This window comes from Aethalodelphis obliquidens, unplaced genomic scaffold, assembly GCF_003676395.1.
Source record: "Aethalodelphis obliquidens isolate GAN/ISIS:26980383/991018 unplaced genomic scaffold, ASM367639v1 scaffold39, whole genome shotgun sequence".
NCBI classification, from domain to species: domain Eukaryota; kingdom Metazoa; phylum Chordata; class Mammalia; order Artiodactyla; family Delphinidae; genus Aethalodelphis; species Aethalodelphis obliquidens.
In genome coordinates, this window is record NW_020837983.1 from 4,682,618 (window position 1) to 4,706,171 (window position 23,554).

Sequence of the window (23,554 nt, forward strand, 5' to 3'; positions counted from 1 at the left end):
AATCTCTAAGGTTTTCTTACTTAAGATTTTAAAATTCCTAGTGTATCTGCCTCGAACACCCCACTCCACAGTCGTGAGCACAGGGAATTTTTATTTCATTGTGGACCCACTCTTTATGGGTTAATTCTACATGGGAGGCAATTTTGATAAATGATAGATAACCATTGTTATCTAGTCCTTCCCTCAACAAATGCAGAGAACCAGGAAGCAGAGACAAAGAGATCCAAGAAACAAAACCAAAGCCAATGTTTATTCTTGATTTTTGTCACTACATCTTTTGTGCTTCCTTATCTTCCTCTACTGTTAAATATATAATAACCGGAACTTTATTAATATACACATAAAGAAAACATGCGCAGCATGTGAGCGTGGTAGGTAGTGGCTGGCGTTGGCACCAGGGTTTATGAAGCAGGCTTCTGCATGGTCTGCCGTGGCCTCATGCTGTTCCCAAGTGCAAAATCCTCCAACGAAAAGCAACATAAGCCACGTGGGGCTAAAGGAGGCGAATAACAACAAAAAGTTTCTGTTCAAACTAAGGGACAGGTCTGCGCTTTAATTTTTTTTCCTGAGACTTAGCTTTGTTCTTTCCTCCAACAAATGTTTTAAAATTAGTGAAATACCAAAGGAGATATGGAGGAAGGAGACACGGGATGGAATTAGCAAAAGCATAAATGGAATCCGGGATGTGCTGTGATGGATGATTGATCGATCTCTTAATGAAGAAAAACTGCACAGAGTATTTCATCAGCCCCTCTTTCCCTAAGAGGGAAAAGCACATACATTTTTGTGTTTGGATGAATAGCTAAGGCTTTTGCAGAGTGGAAAAGTGTCATGAGAAAATGGAAAATATCTCTAATGTCTACAGCACATGAAATATCTAAGAGTAATAAAATAGTAAAGGGCAGGAAGGTATATCGTAAAAAATTATAGTGCACATGTTGGATGAAAAGCAAAATTATGGGATTAAATGGTTGTGTTACTGAAATAGCACTTGGTACATAGACTCAAACATTCCTTTTCACATTCAGTTTCTCAGAGGCTTGACTTCAGATGCCTGAGCACTTTCAACATTATGTTGGCCTTTATTCTTCTTTATCTGGAAAAACACGACAGCTAAAATTATACCTAAAAGAGAAAATTCAGAGTCAAAGAGATGGAGTCTTAAAATGTACTGTCACATTCATTTATAAAGTAGCACCTGCATAGGAAAAAATGACTCATATAATTTCATTTTTGTTTGTGGTTCAACAAAGTTTCATTGTCCTGGTGATTAAGAGATTCTAGGCATGGGCTTTCTTGGATAAGTAAGCTTACCACTTACCTTGTTGTCAGTAAATATGTAACAAGTCCCAAGTCATATAGAAGCTGGTGGCTATCACTGGGTCTCTATCAAGGAATATAGGACTTAATGCCTACACTATCCTGAAGACTAAGTGCATGAGCATTAGACAGAATTCCTGAACTTCAGACACAGTCAGTAAATGTTGATTCCAGTTCTTCTTCCTCTTCCCTAGAGGAAGTAGTCCAATGAGAAAAACCAGAAAGCTGTTCTTAGACCAATTCACCTACCTAAAGCCTACTTTCACCATGTCCACATCAAGTATTACATTTTCTTTGCCGTCTTCCTTGTCGCTCCAGCTTGAGTAGACTACCTAACCTCTCTGGTTTCCCCCATCTCTGACCTACTACAAAATTACATTGTGCATTTTAGCACTATGTATACTATAAATCAGAGACTTATCTGGAAAAGTAAGTTGTTTTTAAGAAATTAACCTGGCAGTAAGTTTACAAGAGGAATCATGGCAAAAAAGACTGGATACTCAGAAGCCCATTAAGAATCTTGCAATAATCCCAACCCTCCTATTTTGAAAAAAGTAAGGATATGAAACTACAAGATCCTATTACTTCTATCTTTAGATCACCAAACTCATCCAATCTTTAACTTGTTGTAAAATTATGAGAGTAAATGGTCATGTTAGAAAACCATGGCATAAAAACTCAAAAATCCTTTCAAGATGAGAGGACAAATAGAATAAGAAAAGGCATAGAAGTAGAGGGGAGTTTGATAAGTGAGTAAACCTCAAAAGCCAGCTCAATTAGTTTAAAAGGTGTGCACCAAACTGTGGTTCTCAAAGAGAAATGATGGTCACCATGCAATATTAGGATGCGTAATGGTCATGTCACAAAGGCCCTTCTATGCCATAATAATGAGGAATTCGAATGGAAGGGTATAAGGAAATGAGATCCCTTTTAGAGCTGTGAATCAGAGTCCAATGTGGTAGACTGGATGGTGGCAGAAAAGACCAGATGCCAAGAGAGCAATTAAGAAGACTTAGAATAATCCCAGCTCTTCCTTTAAAAGAGAAAGGATGTGGAACTGTATAAACCCCTTTACACAGGTGAATTGATGAAGTATCTACTTTTTATTTTTAGTACATCTTTTTTGGAGTATAATTGCTTCTCAATGCTGTGTTAGTTTCTGTTGTACAACAAAATGAATCAGCCATATGCATACATATATCCCCATATCCCCTCCCTCTTGAGCCTCCCTCCCACCCTCCCTATCCCATCCCTCTAGGTCATTGCAAAGCACCGAGCTGATCTCCCTGTGCTATGCTACTGCATCCCACTAGCTATCTATTTTACATTGGTAGTGTACATATGTCGATGCTACCCTCACTTCACCCCAGCTTCCCCCTCCCCACCCTGTGTCCTCAAGTCCATCTTCTGTGTCTACGTCTTTATTCCTGCCCTGCCACTAGGTTCATTGGTACCATTTTTTTTTTTTAGATTCCATATATATATATACGTTAGCATACAGTATTTGTTTTTCTCTTTCTGACTTACTTCAATCTGTATAACAGACTCTAGGTCCATCTACCTCACTACAAATAACTCAATTTCGTTTCTTTTAATGGCTGAGTAATATTCCACTATATATATGTGCCACATCTTCTTTATCCATTCATCTGTTGATGGACACTTAGGTTGCTTCCATGTCCTGGCTATTGTAAATAGTGCTGCAATGAACATTGTGGTACATGTCTCTTTTTGAATTATGATTTTTTCAGGGTATATGCCCAGTAGTGGGATTGCTGGGTCATATAATAGTTCTACTTTTAGTTTTTTAAGGAACCTCCATACTGTTCTCCATAGTGGTTGTATCAATTTACATTTCCACCAACAGTGCAAGAGGGTTCCCTTTTCTCCACACCCTCTCCAGCATTTATTGTTTCTAGATTTTTTGATGATGGCCATTTTGACCCATGTGAGGTGATACCTCATTGTAGTTTTGATTTGCATTTCTCTAATAATTAGTGATTTTGAGCATCTTTTCATGTGCCTCTTGGCCACCTATATGTCTTCTTTGGTGAAATACAAGTAGCTTATGGAGCTCAACAGCAAAAAAACAAACAACTCAATTAAAAAATGGGCAGAAGTATCTACTTCTAATACTTAACTTGTGGTGAAGACACCAGTTGAAAGAGGGTAAGGACTACAGTAGGTACTGAGCTGTTTACAAAAAAGAAGACAGGGAACTCTGCTATCTAGCCAGGCAGGGGCCATGGCAGAGTGAGCCCTGTGATGCAGTGGAATTATTCTGAAATAATAAAGAATCAAGGCCCACAGTCACAAAACATAAAAAGGGGAGTTCTGCAACATTTCAGGTATGCCAGCATCTCCACTGGAAGGCTAGCTTCTACCTATTCCAACAATGGCAGACTAGACCATAAGCTCTGTGAGTGATGGATCTGTGTATATCTGTCACTGTGTTCCCCACCAAGCACTGTGCCTGACACATAGCAGAGGCACAGCTACTGCATTTCTTTCTCCTTCATCATGAAAGCTTGGTAACTAAGCATAAAATACAATAATTTATTCTTTAAAGCCTCTTATGTTGTATTTCCCAACCTAACCAGCAAGGCAGTGATAGGTAGAGGGTGGTACTAAAGCAGTAGCTCCCAATCAGGAAAGTTGGACATGGTTTACTGGTGATCTATATTCTCGGTTATTGCCTAGATTGCCATTTGAGCAGCCCCACACCAGTCCATGAAGTCAGATCCTGATGTGAGCTTATGTTTCCAAGGCCCAGAACAGAAATCCTTAAATCTGAGAAATTATACTCACCGATGACCAAAAAGGTGGTAAGGAGTATACCAACTGTCATGCCCACAGTAGGTATCCCAGGCATGTGATCTGCTGGCTGGAAACACCTATCTTCCACACACTTGCAGAAAGTAACTGAAAAACAGAACCATATTTTGTAGATAAATTTTTGAGCGAACAATTGCAGAATCCCATCTCAAAGACAAGAATTCCTACAAACTACCATATTGACAGACATTATCCCAAGTTGCCTGCAGCAAAATATCTACCTGGTAAAGAGACAATTCCTTCCAAGGGTGGCCGACCGCCATCATTGATGCGGACTGGGATGTGGTAAACTCTCTCCTCAAAGCCCGTGTGCTTGGTGGAGAGCCTGGCATGAGTTCCTGTCAGAATATGGAAAAAATGACGGATGTGAGAACACAACTGCAGGCCCCTGGATGAGCAGGAATAAAGTTCATCTCTGTATCATATAATACTAAAGTTGACTAGGAAATGGTTAGATATAAGTATGAGTTAAACTACCAAAAGTATTACCACTCCACAGGTACCCTCCAAAATGTCAAAAAGGATGCTAAAACATCCTTCAAGTTCTCAATTCATGACTTCTCTTTAGAAATGAATACTAAACATAGCAGGTTGTCATTACTCGTGGTAGTTATGTTCCATATAGTGGCCGCAAACACTGAATTAGAAAGAGAAAACATATTTGAAGAAATAACTGCTAACTTTTTTCCAAATTTGATGAAAAGTCTAAATCCTCAGATCCAAGAAGACAAACAAATCTTAGGAAAAAGAAAAATGAACAAAATTACACCAAGGCACATAATACTCAGATTACTTAAAACTAGTGAAAAAAAAAATCGTAAAGACATCCAGAGAAAAAAGACACATGACATTCAAAGAAATGAAGAAGAAACAATACAATCCAGAACACAAAGGAGAAATATCTTTAAAGTACTGAAAGAAAAAAGTCTCAATAAGTTTAAAAGTATTCCAGTCAGGGCTTCCCTGGTGGTGCAGTGGTTGAGAGTCCGCCTGCCGATGCAGGGGACACGGGTTCGTGCCCCAGTCCGGGAGGATCCCACATGCTGCAGAGTGGCTGGGCCCGTGAGCCATGGCCACTGAGCCTACACGTCCGGAGCCTGTGCTCCGCAACGGGAGAGGCCACAACAGTGAGAGGCCCGCATACAGAAAAAAAAAAAAAAGTATTCCAGTCAAATGTTCTCTGGTCACTACAGAATTAAAGTATTTTTTAAATTTTTTACGGTAGGCGGGCCTCTCACTGTTGTGGCCTCTCCCGTTGTGGAGCACAGCCTCCGGATATGCAGGCCCAGCGGCCATGGCTCACGGGCCCAGCCGCTCCGCGGCATGTGGGATCCTCCCAGACTGGGGCACGAACCCGTGTCCCCTGCATCGGCAGGCGGACTCTCAACCACTGCACCACCAGGGAAGCCCCGGAATTAAATTAGAAATCAGTAACCAGGAATATGTGGGAAATCCCCACATATATGAGAACTAAATAGCCCACTTCTAAATAACCCATGTGTCACAGGAGAAATCTAAAGGGAAATTAGAAAGTATTTTGAACTGAATGAAAATGAAAACATATCAAACTTTATAGAATACAGCTAACATGACACTAAGAGATAAATTTATAGCACCAAATGCCTATGTTAACAAAGAAAAAGTTCTCAATTGCCTCAGCTTCCATCTAAATAAAAATAGAAAAAGAAGAACAAGCTAAATACAGCATAAGAAGAATAAAGGAAATAACAAAGATCTGAACAATGAAATACAAAACAAAAAAATAGAGCAAAATCAATGAAACCAAAAGCTGGTTCATTGAGAATATATCAACAAAATTAATAACCTCTAGCCAGCTTGATCAGGACCAAAATAGAGGCAAATTTTTCCAATATCAGAATGAGGTGATATCACTACATATTCTGCAGATATTAAAAGAATAATAAAATAATGTTATGAATAACTTTGTGCCAATAAATTAGACAAATCAAATGAAATAGAGAAATTATTTGAAAGATACAAACTAACAAGCTCAACCAAAAATAAATCTATAACTTGAATAGCCCTATATCTATTAAAGAAATTGAATTTGTAGTTAACTCATGGTAAGGACACCAGTTGAAAGAGGGTAAGGACTACAGTAGGCATTGAGTCCTACTGTAGAAAACTTTGGGCCAGAAGCCTTCACTGGTGAATTCTATCAAACATTAAGGAAGAAATAAAAAACAATTTTACACAAACTTCCAGGTAATTGAAGAGGTAGAACCCTTCCTAACTCATTCTATGAAGCCAGCATTACTCTGATACCAAAATCAGACGAAGACACTACAAGAAGAGAAAAATACAGACCAATATCCCTTAGGAATATAGATAGAAATAACCTTAAAATTTTAGCAGATCAAATCCAACCGCATATAAAAATGCTAATATTTCACCACCAAGTAAGCTTTATCCCAGGAAGAGAAGACTGAATTAACATCCAAAAGTTGATTGATATACTTCTCCAATTAACAGACAAAAGCAACAACAACCAGGGCTTCCCTGGTGGCGCAGTGGTTGAGAGTCCGCCTGCCAATGCAGGGGACATGGGTTTGTGCCCCGGGCCGGGAAGATCCCACATGCCGCAGAGCGGCTGGGCCCATGAGCCATGGCCGCTGAGCCTGTGCGTCCGGAGCCTGTGCTCTGCAACGGGAGAGGCCACAACAGTGAGAGGCCCACGTACCCCCCCAAAACAACGACAACAACAACAACAACAACCATAACCCCAAATCAACCATACAATCATCTCAATAGATGCAGAAAAATACACCTGAAATTTTTAGCACCCATTCCTAATTTAAAAAAACCCAAAAACACCTCTCAGCAAGTTAAGAATAGAAGATAGAGTCCTTAGTCTGATAAAGGGTATCTACAAAAAACCTATAGCTAACTTTATACTTAATGGTGAAAGACTATGAATGCCATTTCCCTAAGATTAGGTACAAGCCAAGTTGTTTCTGCTCTCACTACCTTCATTCAACATTGTCCTGAAGATTTTAGCCGCTAAGAAAGCAAGCTAAATATATAAAAGCCATCCAGACTGGAAAGGAAATAAAACCTATAATTCACAGACAACATGACTGTCTATGTAGAAAATCTATGAAAACGTAAAAAAAAGAGGGAGAGAGAACTTACAAGTGAGGTCAGCAATGTTACAAGGCTACAAGATCAATATACAAAAATCATCAATTATATCTCCATATCCTGGAATTACTGAAAAATTTTAAACATCTAAAATAGCACAAACATATGAAATGCTTAGGGGAAATTCTATAAGAACTATACATTGAAAATTAAAACACATTGCTCAGAGAAAGGAAAGAAGACCTAAATAAGTGGAGACATAATCATATTCATGGATTGGAAAATTCAACTTTGTTAAGATGTAAATTCTCCCCCAAATTCAGCTATAGATTCACACAATCTCAATCACAATCTGCATAGGTTTTTTGGGTAGAAATAGACAAGTTCAATTCTAAAATTTATGTAGAAATGCAAAATAAATGTTTTGAAAAAGAACAAAGCAAGGACATTTACACTACCTGATTTCAAGTCTTATTATTGAGCTGTGGTAATCAAAACATTAGAGTATTGCTATAAAGACAAAGAGATCAATGAAACAGAAAAGAAAGTCCAGAAATAGACTCATATGTATGTGGTCACTTGATTTTTGACAAAGATGCCAAGACAATTCAATGTGAAAATGATATTTTCAATAAATAGTGTTTAAACAATTAGATAGCCGTAACTGTAAAAGCTAAAATTATAAGACCTCTGGGAGAAAAAAAAATAGAAAAATTTAGTGACCTTGGCAAAACTTTCTTAAACAATACACAAAATAGTCACAAATTATAGAACAAAAAAGTCAGTAAATCAGATGTCATCAAAAAAATTTAGGGGCGGGCTTCCCTGGTGGCGCAGTGGTTGAGAGTCCGCCTGCCGATGCAGGGGACACGGGTTCATGCCCTGGTCCGGGAAGATCCCACATGCCGCGAAGAGGCTGGGCCCGTGAGCCATGGCCGCTGAGCCTGCGCGTCCGGAGCCTGTGCTCCGCAACGGGAGAGGCCACAACAGTGAGAGGCCTGCGTACCACAAAAAAAAAAAAAAAAAGAAAGAAATTTAATTTGCTCTTCAAAAGGCACTGTTACAAAATAAAAATGTAAGCCATGGCCTGGGAAAAAATATTTATTTTTTGACAATACTCTGTCAAAATATTGACAAAGAACTTGAATCTAGACTATATAAAGAATGTTTATGACTCAACAACAGAAGCCAAACTGCTAAAAATTTTAAGCAGGCACAATATTTGACCAGACACTACACCAGTGAAGATATACGGATGGCAAATAAGCATATGAAAAGATGTTCAACACCATTAGTCATTAAGAAAATATAAATTAAAACCATAACGACCCAGCAATCCCACTCCTGGGCATATATACCCTGAGAAAACCATAATTCAAAAAGAGTCATGTACCACAATGTTCCTTGCAGCACTATTTACAATAGCCAGGACATGGAATCAACCTAAGTGTCCATCGATAGATGAATGGGTAAAGAAGATGTGGCACATATATACAATGGAATACTACTCAGCCATTAAAAGAAACGAAATTGAGTTATTTGTAGTGAGGTGGATGGACCTAGAGTCTGTCATACAGAGTGAAGTAAGTCAGAAAGAGAAAAACAAATACCGTATGCTAACACATATATATGGAATCTAAGAAAAAAAAAAGGTCATGAAGAACCTAGGGGTAAGACAGGAATAAAGACACAGACCTACTAGAGAATGGACTTGAGGATACGGGGAAGGGGAAGGGGAAGCTGGGACAAAGTGAGAGAGTGGCATGGACATATATACACTACCAAACGTAAAATAGATAGCTAGTGGGAAGCAGCCACATAGCACAGGGAGATCAGCTCGGTGCTTTGTGACCGCCTGGAGGGGTGAGATAGGGAGGGTGGGAGGGAGGGAGACCCAAGAGGGAAGAGATATGGGGACATATGTATATGTATAACTGATTCACTTTGTTATAAAGCAGAACCTAACACACCATTGTAAAGCAATTATACTCCAATAAAGACGTTAAAAAAAAAACAAGTTAATAAATATGTTAACAACTCATATAACCATATTAAAAAAAACAATGAAATACTACACTCCCACTACAGTGGCTAAAATTAAAAAGACTGAGCATAGCAAGCATTGGGAAGAATATTAAGCAACTAGAATTCTCATTCACTGGTGGGAATGTAAAATGTTACAGACTATTCGGGAAGCAATTTGATATTCTCTTAAAAATTTGACTGTATAGCTACCATATGATGACTTGTAGGTATTTAACCAAGAAAAATGAAAGCATAGCTCCTACAAAGCACTTGTTCACAAATGTTCATAGCAATTTTATTTGAAATAGCAAAAATTGGAAGCAATTTAAGTAATAATCAATATGTTAATGAATAATAAATCATGATATAGTCATACAATGGAATACTATTCTACAGTATAAAGCAGTGAAGTGTTGATATATGCAACAACATGGTGAGATCCCCAAATATGTATACTAAGTGATATTCACCAAACAAAAAAAGAGTACATGCTGTTATTTAATTTAGATAAAATTCTTGAAAATGCAAACGAATCTATAGTGACGGGAAGCAGATCAGTGATTACCTGGAGTGAGGGATGGACAGTGTGGGGTGGAAAATAGGGATTGCAACAGAGCATGAATAAAACTTTGGGGGGGGGGGGGAACTCTTCTTATCTGATTGTGCTGATGGCTTCAATGGTATATACATATATTGATTTTTATAAAATTGTATGCTTTAAATATGTGCTGTTAATTGTAAGTCAATTATATTTCAATAAAGCTCTTTTTAAAAATCATGATGAGCGGGTTTCCTTAGCGCGCAGTGGTTAAGAATCCACCTGCCAATGCAGGGGACATGGGTTCAAGCCCTGGTCCAGGAATATCCCACATGCCGTGGAGCAACTAAGCCCATGTGCCACACTACTAAGCCTGCACTCTAGAGCCCGCGTGCCACAACTACTGAGCCCGTGCGCCACAACTACGGAAGCCCTCGTGCCTAGAGCCCATGCTCAGCAACAAGAGAAGCCACCACAATGAGAAGCCAACGCACCGTACCCAAGAGTAGCCCCCCCTCGCCGCAACTAGAGAAAGCCCGCGCAGCAAGGAAGACCCAACACAGCCAAAAATTAAAATAAATAAAATAAATAAATTTATTTTAAAAATAATCATGATGAAACCTGTTTCTCAGCTGCCATTGGAAATTTTGCAATGTTGCTCTGATTGTCCAACTATTCATGTACACTAAGAGAGATGTTGTGTATTAACAATCTTTCTTTCCTCCAAACCCCGGGGGCTTTCAACCCTCTGGAGAGCTTGCCTGTGCAAGTTTCCACAGCATGAACTTCCTTCCTGGAGCGTGGAAGAAAGCTCTGTGTTGAGTGCTGCATGCCTACCAAGGCAAATAAAAACTCATTCCATCGCCCATCAGTGTTTTTCTCGATGTTCTTTTGACAACTCACCATTGATTTTGGAAACTTCCCAGTCTTTTTGTAAGCTTTCACTGCCAAGGGAAAATGTAAAGTGTCGACCCCGAAATAACTGCTGATCATCATCGGTGGCCTCGAAAATGAGACTTCCGGGTGCTTTCAGGGGATAGCAGAAGAACAAGCCTGTGTACTCCTTGACCAGCCGCGGGGGGTTGTCGTTCACGTCCATGAGGGTCAGGTGGAATTGCGCCACGGAGCTCAAGGAGGATCCACCTAAGGAATTGAATCATTGAAATATGGTATCTGCTTTCTCATTCTCCTCTCAATAAGAAAGGATATTTCCTTTTCTTTAAAAAAAAGTTTACAATTCAGACCTAGTTTCATTTTCTGCTTAGAAAGTCTTGATAATAATAAGGATTATGTGCTAACATTTTATATACATTACTTCAAAACAACACTGGTGTACATTTACAGATGAGAAGACTGAGGTTCAGAGAAGTTGTGTGACTTGCCCAAGGTCACATAGCGGTAGAGAGGCTTCCAACCCAGGGGATCTGACTCTAGAGCCCACACCTTTAATCGCTCAACACTGACTTAGGCATGTTCGTTAAGTTTTCTAAGGCTCATTTCTTCAGCTGTAAAACGTGACTTTATGAGGATCTGACATGTATTCTTAGAAAATTGTACAGAGCTGTACAAATGTTATTTGCTGTGGTGTCCTGGAGAAAATTTTGACCTCTGTAGCCTGAACAATTGGTAACTGTGTGATCATGGGCAAGTTACTTCTCAGTACCTTGGTTTCTTCATACATCAAATACGGTCAATAATAGTACCTACCCCATAGTGTTGTATGAGGGGTAAGTGCTTAGAACAGGACGGTCAGTACAACGTAAACACTTACTGTTCTCATTCTCCCTGATGTTTCTACAATTTCTGACTCAGACCTGCTTCAATTCCAGTAAACACTACTTGCCTGCTTTTCTTGTCGGCTGTCTCCTTAACCAAAGGAGGAAGTCATTTCATCAATGTGTGTCATTTCAGGGCCAACAACTGCAGAGCAGGGTTTTGAACCCTGGTTTCGATTCATGAAACTTCTAAAATGTGAGAGGCCTTTAGGACACATCCAAAGCGAAGTGCTGACCCCACAGTACATTTTAGCGGAAGGCACAGCACAAAGGCTTAGCCAGAAACTTCCTGCTGATTAAATCAGGAACTCTTAAATTGAGAGTTAAATTTATGGAGTGTGATAGTGGTATGTGCTAGAAAGAAGCACATCAACTAGAAGTAAGAGAGAGAGCCAGTCCCCGACCTGCCTCAGCGAGGCCCGTCCACTCACACACCACCATTCCAAGTTTGACACGCGCTTCTGCGTGTCTACCCTCACTGGTTTAACGTGCCTGCAGTACTTTTGTTTTTCTTCATCTTTTCACACACAGGGACCATTTTCATGATTCCCACCTATTGGAATGTTCCACATTCCAGCTCCCAACCCTGGGCTTCACGTTTTGAAAGTTTCCTTCTCTGGTATAAAACTATATTTATTTAGTCATAATCTGTTCAATTCTAATTTTTTGGTAAGCCAGGCAGATATATTTATTGTCTAATTCGAGGCTCTGACCAGCATAAGATCAACAGAATCCCGACTCCAAGTTGGAAAATTCCATTTAAACGTAAAGAAACTCAGTGTTTTAATCACGAGCCTTATCACTGGTAAGCATAATATTCCTGTGAGTTTATTTTTATAGCTACATAAGATTCAAACATCTTTGGCTTATCTTTATAATAAATCTTTCCTTTCAAAAGTTCACCTGGTTTCATCAAAACAGATATCCAGGGCCACCCAAATCTACCAAATCAGACTCTGCAAGGTGAATTCCTATCTGTATTGAACAAGCTCCCGGGTGATTCTGGCATATATGAAGTTGAGAACATTGAACAAAACATTTTATGCTTCAAAAGGATGAGACCTCGGTCACTGCAATTTAAGCCTGAAGGAGCAAGTAATAGTCTAGGTAGGCAGGTCAGTGGTTTGACCCTGCTCCCTGGAGAAACCCACAGCCACTTTGGAGGAAGGGAGGTAGCTCAGTGGGGTCACAGGAACCTTCCTAGAAGCTGTGGTCCCTTCAGGACACCACAGAGTGAGCAGCAGCCCTGAAGCCTAGCCAGCCTCCAGGTGCTTCCCTGCCTGAAAGAGCCCTGCTACCGGGCACGGGGGTTCTCATCTTGAACAAAACCGAGAAGGTGTGAGCACTCCTCCACTTTTGTACCCTTCTCATTTTTCCACTGTAAGTAAGATATTCTGACAATTTGACCCAATTTCCCACCCACCTCACCCTCCTTCCCATTTCTACTGATGTAGCCCCTAATCATTTGTGTTACCTTTTATTTATTATTATTTTTTAATTTATTTATCCATTTCGGCTCACCTACTTCTGTTGCCACCACTTGTACCCGATACAGACTTTCAGCTTCCCTGTCCAGCGGAGCCACACTAAAGATCTCGCCGGTGACGGGGTCAATTTTTAGCCAACCTCTCTTGTCACCTCTTAGTGAATAACTTTAGTAAGAGAAAAGAGCAAAAGGAAGCCCACATTACTCTGCAGGAAAATGTAAAGATAGTTTATGCATCACTATGCTATTATATCCGCACTATCCCTTGCATATTACTGACAACATATTTAAAGAAACGTGATCTAATATTATTACTGCTTTATTTGCAAACCATCGGCCTTCAAAGGGAGGATTTGTTCATCCTTACAAAGTGGTTTTTGTACTTGTTTTAAAAGAAAAGGTATCATCACAAACTCTAGCAGAAAAAAAGTTAAACTTTTCTGGTAATCAAAGAATTTCAATTAAAACAACCTGGAATTATCTTTTAAAATTGATTAGCAAACCGCCCCCTCTCAGAAAACTTGAACACTCATTGGTGGAAATGTGTGAATGGGTGGATACTCAGAGGCTACTGGTGGGTGGCGCAGTGAATTCCTCATTCAGCAGACATCTATTGAGGGCTTAGCAAATATCATGCTGTGGACCAAGAGAGGAGATTACACAAAGGGATTCTAGGCCGGTGGAGGAGACAGACACAGAGACAGATAATTCCAGTAAAATGTGGTGAATACAAAGAGGCCATGTGGAATCCCAAATAAATTAAAGGGAATCAGAGAAGTCTTTCTGAAAGAGTAGATGTTAACTGAAGCAAGACAAAGAAGGATGCTTTAAGCAGAAGGAATTGTATGAACTAAGGCTGAGAGGCCAAGGAGTAGCTTAGGGTGTGGAGGCATCAGGCATTCCAGCAGTGGTGGGATAACATATCAATAGGACGCAGTGGATGGCAAAAGATGAAGCCAGAGGGATTGGAAAGAGCTGAAACATGAGAAGCAGTGGGCAGCCAGGGAATGGTGGTAAGCAGGATGGTGACCTAGTCATGTTTGTGTCTTCAATGGAACTCATTGGTAGGTGTATGAAAGGTGAATTTGAGAGAGACAAGCCTAGAACCACAGGAAAACCAATTTCTATAGCCTTTTGGGAACAACACTTCAGAGCCATAAGGATGTCTATATCTTTAGGTCAAAGAATCCCACCTCTGGAAATGTTCTCCAAATAAAAAACAATTGAATAGAAGTTAAGAAAAAGAATTATATACATACATTCAAAACTTTTCTAGAATTTAAAAAAAAATACTGGAAGCAACCTACATGTCCAGTAGTAGGAGAATGATTAAGAAGTTATAATGCGTTAGTTCAAATTAATTTTTCCCCAGTGTTAGAATATTCTATATGCCAAGCACTGTGTTAGGTTATGTGTATGGTCGGTGAATTAAAAATTCCTATGTAGTCGGGATTTCTGAGTGAGACAGACACCCGTTGGAAGGTTTTCAGAGGAGTCACATGATCTGATTTACTTTTTTAAAGACCCACACTCTGATTGCAGTGAATGGACTCAGGGAGGGGTGGAGGAGATGATTATGGTGACCTGGACCATTGCAGAAGTGGTGAGAAGCAGGTGGATGAAAGAATCTCTAATATTTACTGATACAGGGGATTAGGAGCCACTGGGTGCTAATGGATTCTAAGTTTGTGGACCTGAAAGAAAGAAAAGAATTACATTGCTCAGGCTTTGGCAGCTTTGGAGTCATCCTTAATTCTTAACTGACTCATTACTAGCATTCGATCTATTGATTATTCCTCATTCATGAAGTACTTTTTTCATTTGTCTCTTACAGGACACTCCCTTTCTCAGTCTTCTTTCTCATCTTCCTGATTATAACTTAATAGTACATACGTTATATCTTTTCCTGGACCCATCTGAGGAATGATCTTAAATGCCTTTGTTTTCTCCACTCATAAACTCAAATTTTTACTCACTTGTCTCTGACTAATAACTTTCATAGCATTCTCATAAGGGAGATAGAAGCATTTGTTAAACAATAAATGGTTGTTAAATTAGGAACGTTTTGTGCCCCATCATAATTAGTGACTGATGTACGGAGCAGTATCTACACTATCCATACAGTACAACCCAAGTCTTCTTTCCTTTCTCATATTTGTCTTTCTTTTTTTTTTTTTTTTTTTTTGCGGTACGCAGGCCTCTCACTGTTGTGGCCTCTCCCGCTGCGGGGCACAGGCTCCGGACGCGCAGGCTCAGCGGCCATGGCTCACGGGCCCAGCCACTCCGTGGCATGTGGGATCCTCCCGGACCAGGGCATGAACCCGTGTCCCCTGCATCGGCAGGCGGACTCTCAATCACTGTGCCACCAGGGAAGCCCTCATATTTGTCTTTATGAAAGTTGACAAGTGCTTGCAGAGCAAAACAGTAGGTGGGATCTTAGACAATAAGAAAAAGGTCTTGGAACTGATTCCAATTGCCTAAATGATCGCTCAATGGGAGGCGAAACTCCCCTTAAATGTTTAGAGGCACGTAAGGAATTGTCATTCATAACCACATGCATGGGTTTTAAGTCATGCTAAAATATCTGTCATGCCATGGACAGTAGGACTGATGTTCTACAATAGAAGCAAAAGATCCGGGTTCAAGTCCTATCTGTGTGCTTATTAACTAGATGATCTTAAAAAGGTTATAGATGTTGATACAGATATGGATACATACACATACATATGTTATCTTAGAAAAATTAATTATCATTGTACATATTTAAGGCAAATCTGTGCGGGTTCTATTGCACTGAAAAAAAAAAAAAGATTGAGAATTGCTAAGGTAGAAAGAGTTACACATCTTGTTTAACCTTCTCAGCCCATGTACTCATCTCTCCAGGGCTGAGTTCTGGAATGAGTCTTGTTGCCCCAGACCTGCTCTCTGCAAAGCTGAGGATCCTATACGACCCACTTTGAGAAGATTCCCTTCACCCTATCAGGTGGCTGAGTCTGCCGAGTCAGGTTTTTGCTTTATTCTTCTGTTTAGAACTCCAGTCCGCCTTAGGGGCTGGAACTCTTCCCCAGACCCTGGTCCCATGACTGATCCAGACAGAGGGCCTAGCTTTGGACAGCCCAGTCTCTAGACCCCACCTCCTGAACTCACCAGCTCTCAGCCGGGACCTGCAGTAGGCAGGTTGGGGTGGAATCTGACCCGCTTCCCGCTTGCCCGAGCCTGGATTCTCACTGATGCCCCCCAGGGTACTGGCACCCTGCCAGAACCAAGGGCAGATTCACCAAGTGCACTGGGACATGGCCTCAGATTGCTGGCTGCTCCCTTAGGGGAGAGTCCTGGAGTCAGGCCAGCTTCTCTGCCCTTCCCAGCCCTTCCTCCTCCCCACCATCTGTGGTCACAGCGCACGGCTAGGCCTGCCCAGCACTGCTCTCCTCTACCTTATGTCCAGACCTTCCGGATCCTTGGCAGTCACGTTGCCCACTTTGGTGCCTTTAGCCACATCCTCTCTGACTTTTGCTTGATATAGTTGTTGGGAAAATTGCGGTGTTTCATTCACATCTGTCACAATAAGTCTGAATGTAGCAGAAGAGCTGGCATTGTACTGTACACCAAACACCAGAGGCTCCGGGTTTTCTGCTTGGAACACAATATTGTAAACATCTGCTGCTTCAAAATCAAGAGGCTGTGTAGGGAAAAAAAGAAGGAAAATTAATTGGGGGATACTTAGCTCTCTTAAGATTCATTCCCTATGTTCCTTGAAAAAACGCTTACAGAGCAGCAGTTCTTAATCTAGTGTCAGCAAAAACTTACTTTTCAGGATAATAGAGCCATGGAAAAGTTTTTGCTGCAGGACTTCTCAGGACTTTTAATATCCTAATGTGTGTTCGGACTCTCCTAGAAGAGGAAATCAATGCAGCACTCCTCAAATTTATTAACCCTTGAGTAATTCATTCATTCAGCAGAAACTTACTGATTCTCTCAAGATGGTTCTCAGAAGTCATTGGGAAGTGCTTATGCAGAGATTTTCACATTGGTGGAGGATGATTTCCCAGAAACCTCAGGACTTAAACCTCAAAATAAAAGACTTTAAACTCATGGAGGGTGGGAGAGTTTAGCAGACACAATCAAGAGATCGATGGTCTGCTCTGGTTCAAGCCATGTCGGACAGGACCAGGAATGAAAATCAAGAAACTAATTTTGGTTTAGTTTGAGGAAGAATTTAACGGTTAGGGCTACCCAAGACAGAAAGAGTTGCTTCAAAAAGCAAGTTCCTAACTCTGGAAGCTTTCAAGAATAGGCTTAAACAGGGCTTCCCTGGTGGCGCAGTGGTTGAGAATCCGCCTGCCGATGCAGGGGACACGGGTTCGTGCCCCGGTCTGGGAAGATCCCACATGCCATGGAGCGGCTGGGCCTATGAGCCATGGCCACTGAGCCTGCGCGTCTGGATCCTGCGCGTCTGGAGCCTGTGCGTCTGGAGCCTGTGCTCCGCGACGGGGGAGCCCACAACAGTGAGAGGCCCGCGTACCGCAAAAAAAAAAAAGAATAGGCTTAAACAATACATGTCAGGCTAGCATAAAAGGACTTAAGTATCATTTAAGCAATTGTTTTTTTTTTTAAATATCACCCAAACAATTGGTTTACATTCTTTTAAGGTTCCTCTCAAGGCAGAATCCATAATTCTATTGGGAAAAAGTCCTAATCCTAGAGACCTGCTGAGGAACGAGACAGACCCTAAAGTAGGGCTTCTAAAGGGGAAAGAAAGGGTTTCCTGGGATCCATGAACTCCTAGAAACCAAAATCTAAATATTGCATTGTTAAAAAGAAACAGGAGGCCCAAAATGGGGTCACTTGTGCTAAACCCCATGTCAACAAACCCAATCTTAATACGTAACCTAATTACAGTCTCAACCCCTGCCCAGAAATGCAACCTTTAACCAATCAACCTGGAATTACCTCATCAGAACTAGTGAGGTAATCTGCCCAATAGGCCCTTTTGTTCCCTTTAGGAGGGCAACCTTGCCTGAAACAATGCATTCTTTGCTAATAATTTCCTTTTTCTGCCTCCTTTCTGCCTTTAATAACCTCTCCTTTTCTACAGCTTGGCGGAGGTTCCTTCTATGTGCTAGATTCCTAATGCCCAATCCATTTAAAGTCATTTGGATCCTTAAATTTCCTCAGTTGAATTTTTGTTAACAAATTTGGTGGCAGTGGTGGGATTGGAGGAGACTTACAACAGCTTTGAGGACAACGAGAAACACAGGTGTGGTACCCCTCAAAAACTCTAAGTTCACTGTCCTTCTTGCCATTTCCAAGAGCTGGGGGTAAACCCCTCTGAGCTCCACTCTCTTTGTGTTTAGATCCTGATCCACTTGGCTTTCCAGTCCAGGGCTCAGTGGGTCAACTTGAGCTGGCTGATGGTTCCATGCAGAATCTGAGTCCCTAGGCCTTGGTTCTGTCTGAAGTTCCCCTCGGTTGTATAGCATCCCTTTCCCTAGTTCCAGTCCACAGTCCCCATTTACTGCAATCTGTTGACTTAATCCATGCTGGGAATTGCTGATGGTGTGCACAACCTTCTCTTGGTTACCTCTGGTGTGTTAAGGTGTACATGTTTGTTTGTCTTATTTTGTGTAGATAAGGGCTATTGCTAGCAGAGATCTCAGAAGCCAAAAAAAAAAAAAAGCTGCAAAATTTGGTGGGTACAGATGGAGCATTATAAGGGCTATTAGAATGCTCACCACCTAACTGAAAGACTCCTGTATTAGGATAAGTTGGTCATAGAACAGGTTAGATTGATACAGACCACCTGCCAACCTAAAGAAAATTTCTGTGCAACAAGGTACAATACATGGTAAAACAATGCACAATCCCCAAGTCAGTGGCACAGCCCTTTTAGGTATTAGTTCAGCATAGCTAATGGGATCCATAAACGCTAAAGAGTTAAGTGCGCCACCTTCCAGCATACCTGCTTATTTTATGTCTAAAAACTATGTCTCAGGAGCTATAAATACCTACAAAAAAATGGCCAACATTTTACTAAAGACAACCTAGAATTTTGTGCATAAGAACTTGGCTTGGTAACCATCAGACTGAGGTCCCAAATATGGCTGAACGGAAAGTAATGGAAGTTGAACTCCATTTGCTGCTAAGGGTCCTAGCAAACGTTCCAATTAGATAAAAGCATTTAAGAATTGCACTTAGGGTTTCCCTGCTGGCGCAGTGGTTGAGAGTCCGCCTGCTGACGCAGGGGACACGGGTTCATGCCCTGGTCCGGGCAGATCCCACGTGCCGCGGAGCGGCTGGGCCCGTGAGCCATGGCCGCTGAGCCTGCACGTCCGGAGCCTGTGCTCCACAGTGGAAGAGGCCACAACAGTGAGAGGCCCGCGTACCGGAAAAAAAAAAAAAAAAAAGAATTGCACTTAAAATCAAGGAATACCTATTTTAATGGGCATGCAGAAGCCCCCAAAAGACTTAAAATTTCCAAAATAGTGTCATTGAAAATTTTGTTGCAAAAGGCTAATAAAAAATTAGAGATATAAAAGGTGCCCAAAAAAGACTATAGGACTGACATAATTCCTACTGCTCCCCTCCATCATCCTTTATTTGAATATTCATTCTGGTAATCTTCTGTCTGAATCGCCTCTCCACTCTGAAGAAACTATTAATTAGTTACCTTTTATTAATAAAATAAGAGCTTAGCTTGGCTTTCTGCCTACCTAGGGCAAGCAGGCTGTCAGTTTTTTCCTTTCGCTATCTTTGGGAGTAACTCTGGATCCTAGAAAGGTAGTAACCTTTGCACCCTCTTTGAGTATACCTCTTGGGTCCATGGAGTTCTTTAATACTGCCAGAAACATTTACCATTTAAACAGGCTGAAAACTGACAAGCTATTGATGATGTCATTTAGGTTTCAAACCAATCCCTTGAGGAATCAAGAGCAATTCTTTTCATCTTACAAATCTTTGCAAAACTAGATATGCAGCTCTAGAGGCGATTCAAAGTTCACCTATTCCTTTTACCAATCTCCAAACCGCCCCTATTTTATCTTAAAAGGCTTATAACTTGCATTCTTTCCCTGTGCCTCTGAGATGTAAATGTTAAAGTACAAACTTCAGGGAGGTAAGTTTTATCAGAAGAAAAACAAAAAGGGGAAAGGTCATTAGAAATTTAGGACCAAAAAAAAGCAACTTAAATTCAACTCTTTTAATAACTAGTAAAACAGATGTGATAAGGTCTCTGCATCCGTCTGTATGTTCATGTGTGTCTACATATACGTGTGTTGCAGATGTATGGTATTGCTAAGACTCATTTACAAAAGAGTTCTATTTATCTGGCTTAAACAAACAAGCATTTATATAAATGTAGTCTTCATAGAAAGTCTCAAAAATATAATAGAGGCTAATCCAAATGTTTTTCAGTTTTATATATTCTGGGAAAATATTTTATATCAACGTTAATTTAAAGTTGCTGGTTTGATTAAAATAGAATGTGTCTAGAATGACACTGAATACAATACAGGCACACAAATTTTATTCTACACGGGTTTATTAGTCAAATAAGTCCATGTTATCTCTGTTACAAAGTTTGTCAGCAAAAAATTTTTTAAAAAAAAGCTTATGGTGATGGTTGACTTTGTCTAATGTCTCATGAAGTTTTCATGGGTAATCTAAACATAATAGTTGGGAGCAAGTGATTTAGATAGATGTAAGTGGGATAAGAGTTTTTAGGTAAACTTTTTTCTGCAATAATTATATTTTATGGTATGTGTACTTAGTCTCTCTTTAATAACTTACACCCTTAGCATTTTGCTAAATTAAATGATAGAAGTTCATTGAATATCTAGATCACTTCTAAATAATATAAAATACTAAAACATTAATTATTGAACGTAGATTTTTACCTACTTTTGGTTTCCTTTTGCAGAGGAACTAAAGACATTTGGCTCTATTAGTATATATGGTTTTTGCCACATTAAAAATTTTACTATGAAGAAGCATGTATTTCTAAAAATTATGAAATGTATTCACAAATTTGCTAATCTAAAGAATGCTAGTGGAACAGTTCACAACTGCTTACTAAGTTTTCACTATAAATTAAGGTTTCTAAGGGTTAAGAATTCTAATATATGCAGTATATAATATATATTATATATTATATATTATATATATATAATATAATATGCAATATATAAAAATAATAAGAAACAACTCTGTATGCAAGGAAAATTGGATATGTTTTTTGTTTTGGAGTTTTTTTTTTTTTTGGTTAAAAGGGTATAAAGTATGGAGATACATTTTGTTGAGGGAAATAAAAGTGATTTTGCTCTAAAGTAAAACTAGTTATTTCAAAGTGGGAAGAAAAAAAAAGGACAAACTATGGATATAGGAAGTTAAGAAGAATGAAAGAGAGAAACAGAAAAAGAGAGGGAAAATGAGGAAATCTTGTGTGGTCAAGTTGGCTAAAAATTAAATTGTTATTATAAGGGTTTTAAAATAAGCTTTAACACCAGTAGTATACTTATGTAAAACTAAAACTTAATTTTCTTTCCTCTGTTAAAAGGACAAAGTTTTATTAGATTTACTAATAAATGAGATCTACTCTTAATAAGAAATTTAAACAAAGTTTTTTCTTTATCTTTAAAATAACCTGCCTGGAAAGCAAAGATTTTGTGTTTTATCAAAATAATTTTTTGTGTTTTATATCTTTATTATCAGGTCTTTGATTACTTAAGTAAACTGAGTCTTCTCAATATTAAAAGAGCAAAGTTTGGCTCAGAAGTATGTAACTTACTGCATTTGCTCTTGAAATCTTTTATTGTCACTTTGGATAATTAAGTGGATAATTAAGTATTGTTTTATAATGATCTGTGATCCTTTTTAGTCAAGTGTCCAAAACCTTTTGAATTTTTTGGCAAACTTCCCCAAATCAAATTCTAAGTGAAGTCTTTTTGACCTGGAAATAACTTTGGGATTTTCCATAGGGCCTTTGGAAAAATCAGAAAAGATTTCTTCTTTCTCCTTATGAAAAGAGAGATGTGACACTAATTAGGCTTATTTGATATGTTAAATTACATGGGAAAAATCGTCAAACAAGTAATACTGAGCCTTCTTTATGTTATATTTGTATAGATACATGTTATAAGTGTTACAGAAATAGGATAAAATTCCTGGAAATCTATTATTTCCTGGTATGATGTTATCAGTCATAATTGTAATTATTATCTTAAACATTCCATATTACAAAAATAACCAAATTTCCTTGTCAATTCCATTATAATGAATTCTCATCAGATCTTTAATAATGGGCATTTTAAGGATTTTGTCATTTACAGATAGTTAAATTTTTATTCTAATGCTTTTGCAAAAACGTTCCTACAAAATTGCTTCATCTTCAGAGAAATCCATAAAAAGGACTCTGACAGGTATTCTAGAATACAGGTTTCTGATCATTTTGTTGTTGTTTTTTTGCGGTACGCGGGCCTCTCACTGTTGTGGCCTCTTCCGTTGTGGAGCACAGGCTCCGGACGCGTAGGCTCAGCGGCCATGGCTCACGGGCCCAGCCGCTCCGCGGCATGTGGGATCTTCCCGGACCGGGGCACGAACCCGCGTCCCCTGCATCGGCAGGCGGACTCCCAACCACTGCGCCACCAGGGAAGCCCTCTGATCATTTTAAGATCATAAAACTAAACTGAGTAAGAATTTCCAGAACTAGTGGAAAAACTCGATTCAAACAGCAAGTATTAATTACATTGGATTAAATAAAATGAGGAGGATGATTGATTATAATTTGTATGACTTTTAAAACACTGCTGGTTCCTTAATGCTTTGGTTTTCCAGATTTAAAGAAATCTTTTCACTTAAGCAATCTATGACTTACAGCAATTGATACACTATACCTTTGTAAACAAAAATGACATTTTTTTCTACATGATCTTTCCAGAATTTAGAAACTCTTAATGTATTCTTTTCATGGCAATATAGGTAGTCATTCACATAAGTTCAATAAGAATCTGTTCTCCCGTAACGGAACACAACTGGAAACATTGACCATATTACCAAGGCTTGGACTGAATTGTCACATTTGAGAGAGATGTACATAGACTCAGAGAGTACCTTGCTTCCAAGGTTCCAGCAAAGCAATCTTAAAAAGAGCTTATATAGTCAATCACTATTCTTGCTGCACTTATGTAAATAATCAAGGCAAATTTAATGCAAACAAATTAAGTTTTAGTAGGATTATCCTAAAAAAGAATTTTTTTAAAAAGCAGGAATAACTGCTTAAATTTATTAACTGCTTAATAAATTATGTTTGCACCTTTATCTATATTAGATTCTAATCCTGCTAATTATCTTTAAGGATTTGTTATATACATGAAAACTGGATTGGATCCTGAATTTTTCTACTTTCCTCAAATATCTGGCTACAACTTTCCAAACTAATGTTTCCAGTTTTCTCCCACCCTTCTGAATTGGAATCACTAA

The 23,554-nt window shown here is 39.4% G+C and overlaps 1 protein-coding gene across 1 annotated transcript in view; it reads right to left on the reverse strand.

Moving 5' to 3' along the window:
- Window positions 1-231: 231 nt before the first annotated feature.
- Window positions 232-23,554, reverse strand: part of CDH17 (cadherin 17) — a 99,654-nt gene continuing 76,331 nt past the window's right edge. The window contains exons 13-18 of the mRNA XM_027131405.1: window positions 16,516-16,760; window positions 13,117-13,247; window positions 10,724-10,963; window positions 4,377-4,493; window positions 4,129-4,242; window positions 232-1,125 (exon numbers count right to left, since the gene is read on the reverse strand). Of these exons, the coding sequence (XP_026987206.1) occupies window positions 1,025-1,125; window positions 4,129-4,242; window positions 4,377-4,493; window positions 10,724-10,963; window positions 13,117-13,247; window positions 16,516-16,760 (948 nt within the window). The 3' untranslated portion in view covers window positions 232-1,024. The remainder of the gene's footprint in view (window positions 1,126-4,128; window positions 4,243-4,376; window positions 4,494-10,723; window positions 10,964-13,116; window positions 13,248-16,515; window positions 16,761-23,554) is intronic.